This window comes from Etheostoma spectabile, chromosome 5 (genome assembly GCF_008692095.1).
Source record: "Etheostoma spectabile isolate EspeVRDwgs_2016 chromosome 5, UIUC_Espe_1.0, whole genome shotgun sequence".
NCBI classification, from domain to species: domain Eukaryota; kingdom Metazoa; phylum Chordata; class Actinopteri; order Perciformes; family Percidae; genus Etheostoma; species Etheostoma spectabile.
In genome coordinates, this window is record NC_045737.1 from 12,869,475 (window position 1) to 12,880,355 (window position 10,881).

General features: G+C 41.7%; 2 protein-coding genes across 4 annotated transcripts in view; one reads left to right on the forward strand and one right to left on the reverse strand.

Moving 5' to 3' along the window:
- Positions 1-7,780, reverse strand: part of znf608 (zinc finger protein 608) — a 50,941-nt gene extending 43,161 nt beyond the window's left edge. Inside the window, exons 1-2 of one of the 2 annotated variants that reach the window (XM_032516127.1) lie at positions 7,410-7,780; positions 5,354-6,335 (exon numbers count right to left, since the gene is read on the reverse strand). In XM_032516127.1, the coding sequence (XP_032372018.1) occupies positions 5,354-6,244 (891 nt within the window). In that variant the 5' untranslated portion in view covers positions 6,245-6,335; positions 7,410-7,780. Of the gene's footprint in view, positions 1-5,353; positions 6,411-7,409 lie in introns of those variants that run through there. The other variant, XM_032516126.1, reaches the window with a different exon arrangement.
- A 2,483-nt stretch (positions 7,781-10,263) lies between these two features.
- gramd2b (GRAM domain containing 2B) overlaps positions 10,264-10,881 on the forward strand; it is a 23,256-nt gene continuing 22,638 nt past the window's right edge. For both annotated transcript variants that reach the window (XM_032515366.1, XM_032515368.1), the window contains exon 1: positions 10,264-10,526. In XM_032515366.1, the coding sequence (XP_032371257.1) occupies positions 10,429-10,526 (98 nt within the window). In that variant the 5' untranslated portion in view covers positions 10,264-10,428. The remainder of the gene's footprint in view (positions 10,527-10,881) is intronic.

Here is a 10,881-nt window from a genome sequence, read left to right on the forward strand (position 1 = left end):
CTGGATGCCCCTTCTAGATGGATTTTGAATTCAACTAATATCGGTTTTCTAAACAATCCATTCATCAATGGATTTGTTTTGAATGAAGAATGAACTTTACTACAAAAGCAAAAACTGCTGGACTCGGTCGAGAACACCTACAATATTGGGCGAGGCCAATGGCCGAGTCAAGTTTGAGGCCACTTGATATTGCAAAGACGATAAACAAACAACATAGTGTGCAGCCCTACTTGTAACAGAGTATTTGTACACTGTTGTATTGCTACTTTTAATACGTCTTCCTCTTCTGTATTCTGGAGAGATGAATGTTAACAGCTGTGATGCTGCTATGACACTCACACCTCTCCTCATCACTCTCCGTCCTGATGCTCGCTCACTCGGGATCAGCTGTTTACATGCAACATCACACCCTGGTCGCAACTCTGCCTAAATAAACTAAACACTGTCATAGTCGCCATGGAAACCCAGCCTGTGCAAAACCTGTTAAAAACCCCATCAGATAAAAACGGGACGACTCACGAGATGCTGGTTTCACGACATCTCAACACAGCCGTCGGGCGAGCTCACCGCGGTAACAGTAAACAGGAAACGATGTTAAAACCACTCAAGAGTCCTGAGGAATAACCGGATATTGACGTGCATGTCAACGTTCCTGTGCAGTGATCAGAATTTATGATAAACCAATCGGATCCAACAGACGCAGGATTTGTGTTTGTTGATTCATCCTCATCCCGCCTGCAGCGATCCACGCTGACAGACAGGAAGTGACAGCAGAGCAGCCGCCGTCATTCACAGAACAACCCAAGTGCATCTTATTGTCATGCAGATGGAAGTCGAAGTTTCAGCAGCACAAGAATTTTAAATGGAAGCTTGATCATTTCAGTTGTTTTTGAAAGATCTTTACATCTTTTCTTTGTATATTTTTAGCCGTGCCAGCATTAGCAGCACAACTCCAATGCGGGTCAGTCATCCCACCACTTTGGCCCCGACTGAAATATCTCAACAACTGTTGGATGGACTGTACTGACATTTGCTTCAGACATTCATGGTTCCCAGAGGTTGAGGCCTACTGACTTTGGTGATCCTCTGACCTTTCCTCTAGGACCATCATAAGGTGTACTTTTGTGGCTTTAAAAAAGGTGCTCTCAGCGATGTCGCATGTTTTTTAGGCTACAACATTTTTTGACACATACAGCCAACATCTCCTCACTATCCGCGAGCTGCATGTCCCCAGAACACACTGTAAAAAACTTGCTGCGGTTATTGTTTAGTAAATCTATCACTGGCAGCGCTGTGTTGGACTTGTATTGTTTTGCGCTGGTCAGGGGGTACAGGGCTTAACTTTGAGTACCACTGGCTTAGAGCACCTTTAAGTGAACTGTCTCGGCAGCTTATTTAATGAAACATGAAATGTGGCTCATCATTCATCTTCCCCTCAGTATAAACTGTAATAACTTTGGTGATGCTCGGACTTTTGATCCAGCCCCATCATCAGGTCAACGTTTTGATTTGTCCAATAAGTTTTGGTTTATTACCAAATACCTGTATGTAACTAATGACATCCCCATCAGCCTCAGCTGGACTTCATGCTTAGTGCTAATCAATTACCAAATGTTAGAATTCTAGCACACTAAACTAAAATGGTGAACATTATATATTCAGAATGTCAGTATGCTAACATTTAACTCAAAGCATCGCTGTGCCTAGGACGTCTGGAGAAATGTGGGACCTTCTCATATTAACAGCAGTTGTCCCTAATTAAAACATTAGACAAAACCAGACTTAAATAATAAATTATAAATAAACATTAAATACTGATTGTTAGGAAACATAATTTTGATGTTGCCCACTGTTATGTCTGGAGCTTATGTGAATTATGGCTGTTATAGTTCTTTTTTTTAGCCATACATTAGTGACGCTTTGATGTTGTTAGATTAAAACACTTATGGAGGGAAATGAAACCATCCATTTCTGACATGACGCTGGGTGTCCCGGGACAGTTAAAACATGTTACTGCAGGTACCGGGAGGAGTGGGGAGTGAAATACCCGTGGACCATTGCTGCTTACAAGATCAAAACAAAGCATCTGCAGGTAACAAATTGCCATTTAGCGAGGGGCAGAAAATAGACTTTTAAAACAATTAAAAAATGTGTACACAGCTGTATGATTAAAATATAAGATAAATATAGATCTATTTCATCAAATTGTGCATAAGACAGACTGGAAAATGTGGCTGAAACACCATTTGTGTAGACACAAAAAAGGCTGTAAGGTACCACTTTTAATTAAAGACGCATTAAACCTCTGCCTTATCTGTAAAATGTATTTTTTATTTATGGTTCTGTGTAATTAGAATGTCAATTGTAAGCGTTGTGTAAAATCCAGGCTTTGAAAAACTATATCATGTATTCAGCGCTTCCACATCTGTTCCTGTCAGCAGGGGTGTGACTATTTAATCCAATTACAATCAATTTAAATTAAATGCATCATCAAATCTCACATTCTTGAGTTGAATCTTCCAGCTCTAAAAACTGTAAAAATGGAAACAAAAAAAGTGCAAAAAACACAGAAGTGTTTTAAGAATAATTAAAAACGCATCCGGCTGCTCACAAAAGGTTTGAAATGAGAAGTGATGTTTGCAAACCTTAGTCTCGATTAACAGCAACTCAGTTTGTATGTAGAAAGGAAGAGGAGTGCAGACATGGGCAGGTGGCCGGCAGCCTGGATTGAGTTCAACTAAAAAGAAATGTTATGTTTTTTCAGCCAGCATACACTTTTGCCGTTTTCAAAGCCAAAGCAAAGACCACGATGACAGTGTAGCGAGCAGTGCGTTTGATCAATCAGTTGTAGGAAGGGGTCATGTTGATGCCTGCAGGGGCAACGAAGAGAACTGCCAATCATTGACCAGACAGTTGACTTAAAAAGGCTCCTTTCCCAAGGAGATATCGTTGTCATTTCCTGACAACAAACCTGAGCTGACATTTTTACAACATGTGTGTAACTGATATCCATTCGTTAGTTGAATCTGAACAGTTTTTCCATGACAGGTGGGAATGTCTGGCATCAGGAGGGTCTATAAGAAGACACATTGTGGCCAAGTTTTGCAAGCACTCTTTGACAAAAATATATAAAATACACCAAATGAATAATGAAGAGGCTGTCTTTTATTTTTTAATAACAGGAAGAGTCTTTCATTTTCCCAAACCCTTAAAATGCAATTTTACTTTGAAGGTGCAACGTGTAGGAATTTCTCCCATCTAGCGCTGCGATCATATATGGCAATCAACTCTATCGCACCACGCAGTTCAAAGTGCGTATTACAGCTACAGCCTTCACGCTTCAAAAAGACGGTCTCTTGCTCCTTTCAATATGCTTTTTCTTTTTCTGGGCAAAGAAGAAGACTCCTGTTCCTGAAATTGGGGTTTTGAATGTGTGTGGTCCTGCATGTTTCCTTCTTTAAACTTGCCGGGGCTGGGAAGCGACGATACCCGTTAGCAGCATTAGCAGCACCTGTGAGTTTAGCATGTTACAGCGAAAACGCAAAAGGCGGAGCAGTATGTCCTGTATGTCCCTTACCGGTTAACGTGGTAAATATTAGTGAAAGAGGACAAGTTTGTGAATGGGCAACACAGATTTTGATAATGAACAACTAAACACGTTACACACAGGACCTTTAAGTAGTACGTATCTGTCTTGTTGCTTGTATCTCTCACGATTAAAATTTTGGTAATGATACCAAAATGATATAGCCTGGGAACCAACCAAATCGGCAAGCTTGTGTTTTATTTTCTCTAGAAGATGCGTCTGCCAGAGAAAATAAAACTCACATTGCTTAGCTTCTGTGTCGGTACTCCTGTCTGCTTCTCTAAAATGGGGGCGTGCCGACAGCCATCTAGGTAATACACTGACTATGGATAAGTACCTCATACAAGCCCTCTTCAAAAGATTTAAATGATCCCCTTAATGTCAAATTTAATGTCAGATTTTAGTGTTTCAAGGTGTAACCGCCTCCACTGCAACCATCACAGGACCCTAAAGTCTTCCGTGCAGCCCAGATTACTGTTGACAGAGAATGAATTACAGTCACTACAGAGCTCAGGGGGAGTGTGCGTGTGCGTGTGTGTTTCACAGCCGAATGGGAATCCTTCAGATCAACAAATAAACAAAGCAGCCGGGGCAGGCCAGCGTTCCTCCTGTCAGCAGCATCTGCCAGCAGGGAGGATGCTTCGATTTTTCCTGCCTCATCTAATCCTGCGTTCACACAAAGAAAACAACCAAAAAAAAACTTCTTCCTGACATCCGTCATATGTTTCTTTTTTTCCTACCTATCTCTTTTAGACTCTTCCAGCATATGTCCTCTGCTGTCACGTCCATTTCCTCCTTCTCTATCAAACATCTCTACCCACTTTACCTCTCCACCCATCTTCCTCCATCTTTGTCTTTCATGCGGATGACTTATTAAAACCCCAAAAATGATTTCACAAGTGCAAGGCAACATCCCTGTAAGACCCTTAAAAAACGACTTGAAAATGAGAGCTCAGAGGGGTTTGTTAAACATCAGCAGCGCAACCTGTCAACCTGCAGTAATTATGTCTTATTTAAAAAAACATTTTGACCCGCACTCTAACACCTGATCCATTTTGACATTATGGGTATTTTCCCAAATTGAAAAAGCAAACAAAGCCTGTGCAGATGTAACAAAAAAGCGCATTTACAGAAGAGGAACATTCTTATTCCCTCAAGCCTTTGTTGAGTTGCTGCTGCACATGTAAATAGTTTCTCTCTCCTTCAATCTCCAGCAAAAACAAGGAGGACTAGATTAAATTGTAATGAAAGGAGGAGGAGTAGGATGGAGATGGAGGACACACTGCTGCGGCCGCCTCCCTTCTCCTCCTCTCAATCTCCCCTCCATAAGCAAAAAAAAAAAGACAAAAAAAAAAAATCATCTTTGTACATCAGCATGGTAAATATCAGCAGACAGACAGGGAGACTAGGAACAATGACACCAGCTGGGCAACAACAATAGGAAATAAATATCATGTGGCAGGCAGGCAGGCGGTCATCCCTCCACCTCCACCTCAATTTCCATCCATTTAAACATTCCTGCTGTGTGTCTGCTGCTGTACAGGCGTCTTTGTGGCCTTCACACCTGCATCTAACTGATTGTGTGTGCGCTCCAAATCTCAAAACTATTTAATTTATATCCTTTTATTTTAAAGGTGTCCGCCTTTAAATGTGAACATGAGGTTTAGTATAAGATGAAGCAGCTGGAGGTGTGAGGTGATACCTGATGTGTTTGTTTTTGTGTTGTTGGTTTTTATTATTGGCCTCCAGACAATAAAAGCTGCTTACCTTCTCGGTTCCTCTGTATTTCTTGGCCGCCGGCGTGTCGTCATGCTGCCGCCTGACAACAATAGCGCTGCCGCCGCTCTTAACTCCACAATCCAGCGCAGTTTTATTGGCAGCGCCGCCGCCGTTACTCCCGCTATTATTGTTTACGCTGTTAATGCTATTATCTCCCATGATCCTAGATTCCGGCGCGGCGCACTGGCAGTGTACGGGGCCGTCGCGGCACAGATGATGCTCGGGCAGGGCGGACGAGGGGAGGAAGAGGGAGGGAGGAGGAGACGAGCCATCGCCGGGCTTCTCCTTCCTCATCCGGACAGGAGGAGCGGCAGAGTCCCTGTCTCTCTCCCTCTTCCAGCCCCGGATCACGTTTTTCCCCTTCCTCTCCTCCTTGCCTTTGGCGCATGTCGCAGGAGAGGCCGTGGTCAGTTCGGAGACACCGTTGTTGCTGCTTTCGCTCCTTCCGCCGTCCGCGTCTCTGCTGACCGCTGAAATCATCTCCAGACCTTCTCCACCTCCACCAACGCTGCGTCCTTGAGCCTCCCGACGCTGCTGCTGCTTACCGACCCCGACGCACACCGCAACGGCAGCCGCTGACAGATCCGCCACCGTCTCCGGTTCCTCTCGTCCCTCCCGGCCGGCTCGGCTGCGTTTATGCGCGGATCTCCTCGGCTCCGACCCGCCGCTGCCGCCACCGACGACAGGTCCCCGGGTCTGGAGCGAGGGCAGGGCCGCGTGTCTGTCGGCTGAGCCAGCGGCGCTGGAGGAGGAGGAGGAGGAGCAGGAGGAGGTGATGGAGGAGGCGGTGGAGGAGGAGGAGGCGGTGTTGTTAGGTGACAGCTCCCTGCAGTCCGTCACCAGCCCTCCATTCTCCCCAGCTCTCAGGAAACGGTTCATCTCCTCCTTTCCTTGTGTCCTTTGTCGATCTTCACAATAATCAGCATTCAAGTCATTGTCAGCCCGCCGCAGTGTGGCAAACAGCACCGAGCTATAGGTGGAAACATGCAGGTCTGTTATAGGCTGCCGGATCAGGCCTGGTCCATTACAAACCACAATACAGGATGAATGACAGCTAGGGATTTTTGAACGAGACAAGATGTGTATTTCAAAACATAATAATGAAACCCTCAATCTAAAGTAAAGACATCCCATCCCAGATACATTGCAACATCTGTTATCAAATAAGACAGTATAATATATTATTTATTTATTTTCTGTAATAGAATTTGAGAGACTTAATACAATGTTTTACGTCATTTCTATAGCTTGAAAAATTTCTCAGAAGGCACAAATATGATTTTGAAAGAAATTGAATCTGATTCTTTTCAGAGAAGTAGATCTACAAGGGTTGGCCACAAGGCGGCGCTGCAACGTTTAGATTAGATTAGATTAGATTCAACTTTATTGTCATTACACAGGTACGAGTACAAGGCAACGAAATGCAGTTTAGGTCTAGCCTGAAGTGCAATAGCAGTTTGCTTTATTGTTTAAACATCTACTCAGGTGTAACTGATTGGTTGTCCACTAAATGTAATGGGCTGATGCATCCAATCGGTTTCTCCTTTCTGGATCTTTGAAATGGCCCTGATTGGTGACAAAGGGAGCTATAACATCTGTCTACTGGATATTTTCAATATGAAACAATGAGGACAACATTCATATAATCAACTACTGCGATCAGTTCCAGTACTCTTAATTTTAGTGAAACAAAATCCAGGACATTATATTAACAGTACTTATACTATATTTGCTCACTTTCTTTTTTACAAATTAGCCTACTATAGGATATAATGTTGTTCTGAGCCTTCTTATCTGATTATTTAATTGTTTCAGATTATAAAGATGAGACTAAGAAAAATATCAATAGAATAGGTCCATACAATTGAAATTAAGTTTATGTGAACATCCTTTCAAAATAAAGTTTAAGAATCAGTGGTGCATTTAAGTGAAAGAAATGGTGCAACAACTACCAGAAAATGACACAATCATGCACTATTTCACATTTCCTGCAAAGTACAACACAGGTGATGATTTTTACTGAGAGCACTTAATGTTAACTTACCTGTTGTTTCTGGTGACGTTAGCTATGTTTTGCCAGTTTTGACCAGTTGTCCCTCTGCTTTAATGTTTGGTTATCTTTTCAGAAACATGTTTAAGGTTCTAACCGTATAGCTAGTTCTTGACTGGTTACGTTACCATACCTAATCCAAAAAACGGAAGCTAGTTAGCGTTAGCAGTTAGCCATTTTGTCCTGGAGAGCCACTCAAAGTTAAATTTGAGAAATGTATCTGAGGTTTGGTTTATAACATATCACGCGGCTAGTGGGAGCCGAGGTGTTTACATTTTTCTTTAAAGACATACTTTATAATGTGTACTGTACAAGATAATCCGCATCGTTCATCGTGACCGCAGTTTACTAGCTAGCTAGCTTCTTCAAAACAACGTCTGACAGCTACCAGCCAATGACGAAAACTCTACCTGGCAGACAGCCAATCACAATGCAGCTGGACCATAGCCAATCAACTTTGAGCATGCGAATTTTTGTTATGGTCTTCCCACACTTAGCACTTGACATTGGAAGCCTCAACGCACCTTTACATTGTATAATAATGATTAATAATAGTTAAAACTGAGGGTGTTTTTCGACATGCATTTATCCAGAATCATATTAATTTCTAAATTACTCAGTACCACTAAAAACACATTTGTTTTCTGGTGCCAGCAGTTGGCGCTTTGCCCTTCATGACAGATAAGATAGAATTGTATTATCCCAAGGGACATAAATGTGCAGAAATTGCAGTACAAAGGAGCAAAGGGAGAACGTGTAAAATATTAAAATAACAACAAGGTCCAAATCCAAAATATACACGTAGCCTACAATGTCAAAAAACAAAGATACCAGTTTAGTTGTCTTTATTGTCATATGCACAACAATTACAGTGAAGCAGTTATTGCTTAACAATGCTATATATAAAGAACCAGAGGTAGTAATAAATATATAAGGAGATGTAAACAATATGTCAATATGGATCATAAAACATAACTGTTGTGGGTTGCATAATCTGAAGTATTGGTAAACCTGTAGACATGTCTAAGATAAAATGTGGATTCATCTTCTCTGATCTTCACAGAAAAAAGCAAAACAAGCTGATTTAACTGAATTAAAAGTGTATACATCCACAAATTATTAATGTTACTGCTGTTGGTGTCAGGAAGATATATTCAAAGAAATCCTGCCTTTCTCTGTGGCTGTGGGGTTGTGACGAAGGATTTCTTTTTTTTTTTAAACCTGAGCAATCAACACAGACAGGAATTCATTATCAGTGTCACCTAAATGGACAAGGGGAATATATATGATAAATGAGGATTTAGACTGATGCAATAAATACACCAGGAGCCCACATTCAGTACAAAGATGTTTAGTAACAGAATATTAAACGTGTAACATCCTGGCGAAACTACATTGACTACACACACAGTAGCTGTAGTATTGCAGCTGTGGGGGGGAGACATTTGCTGCGAATACATTAGATGCAGGAATTTATTTGAAGCTATTGGTTTTGCAGAAGCTCTTGGCAGTTCATTTCTGAAATGTCCAATGTGGGGTTTAGAAGGCAGAGACTGATACATCGATATTTTAAATCTCGGGGGGGTCTACTTTGTGCCAGCATTCAGAAGTGTTTTTGGCTTGGACCTCATTTATTCCATCTCTCAAAGGACACATACCTCTGCCATCTGCTGTTATTAGAATTTATACACTAAGAAAAGTACCTTTTAGCCCTAATCGGTTCTCCATCAGGTACAAAGGGATCAAACTGACTAAGGTGTGCGTCATTTGAAAAATATTTTCAGTTACACCGACAAATGTGGTCAAAGCAAATATATGCACACCTTCAAGCATAATTTAAAGGTGCACTATGAGTTCCTGCATGCATACTTCTGTTGTCGTTCCAAGTAAATTTAAAACAAAACAGCGCAAGCTTGCCCCTCCCACCATGTTTCCATAACTGTCATGAATAACTGACTAACTGTCACCAACCCCCACCCCTTCCCCCCAACCATCTTGTCTGTGATTGGCTCAAGTATTTTGTTGTGTTTTGGTGCACAACCTGTGCCCCTAGTGTTTGTCTGACGTTTACGACCCCTGTGTTGTCTCTTGAGACCGGGCTTTTGACAGTGGATTCAGGGGGCAGGCAGCCACGCTACATACTGCAACACCCTGCAGCGCCAACTTCTACAACTACTACTTTTTTTTTAATCACTGTTCCATTTTCTTTGTTGTGATTGTTATTGCCACTGTGCATCACATCCCCAACCGGCACCGTCAGACACCACCTACCAAGAGCCTGGGTCCGACCGAGGTTTCTTCCTAAAAGGGAGTTTTTCCTCGCCACTGCACATGGTCGCACTGTTGCACCATGCTTGCTCTTGGGGGAATTACTTTCAGGAGTCTTCTTCTTCACCTAAAAAAAAAAATCAGATTTTTTGAAGCATGAAGGCTACCGTAGATGTAATACGTACTTTGAACTGTGTGGCGCGAGAGAGTTGATTGCAATGTAGGATCTCAACGCTAGATGAGATAAATTCGTACACATTGGACTTTAAGAACATTGTGAATTGAACTCTGCTTTGTTTTACTTTGTTCTCCAAGCGTGCCACAGCTTTCAGAATACACAATAACAACAGTGATTGGATTGCTTCCTATAGCCTCCCTCCTCAAATTTTAGATTTACTTTGACATGTAACCAAATGTTTTGCAGTGAAAGCACAAACCACAGTCATTGACCAGAGTTCCTGATAAGAGATTTGGAGCAGTAAGAAGAGCAAGAGGGTTCATTGAAATGTCTACAGAACGATATATGACTGTTGTGAAACCAAACAAACAAAGTCAATGTCCAGACAGTCACAGTCAGTTTTATGATGTTGATTTTGCAGTGGTCCAGAAAGGCCCCTCCAGTATATATTTGAGGAGAAAAAATAAGTGGAGAACAGACACAGAAAAGTCCCAAACAATGTAACATGGACAGCTGACTAATCAGAAAAGCTGTGCTATTCTATTAGCCAGGGATTCTGTTGCTGCGATGGAGGAATTCAGCACAGACGACTTGTTTCGATTGAAAAGGAGGAACACGATGGCCAAACCTTTCTACGCTCTGGCCAACGCAACTGCAAACCACCGGTAAGAAAACACAAAGGGTTTACTTGCTAAATGAGACATATCCGTTTAATTGTATTTTCCAAAATTGTGTATTGTTGATGGATGCATCTAGAGGATATCACACTGGTGGTGGGTTGTTTTGATGAGATATCTCAATTCTTTTCATAAACTGCATTTACAATGTCAATTACTGTTTCTGATGTATTTAGTTAAAGAAATGCTTTATTTTGCAAGTCAGCTCTTCACATGTATTTTTGTGGGAATGCCTTTTCCCAAAAAACAACTCAAAAATTTAAAAGTCTCCATTTTGGATGTTTTAAGGTCCCATGGCATGAAAATGTCACTTTATGAGTTTTTTTTAACATTAATATGAGTT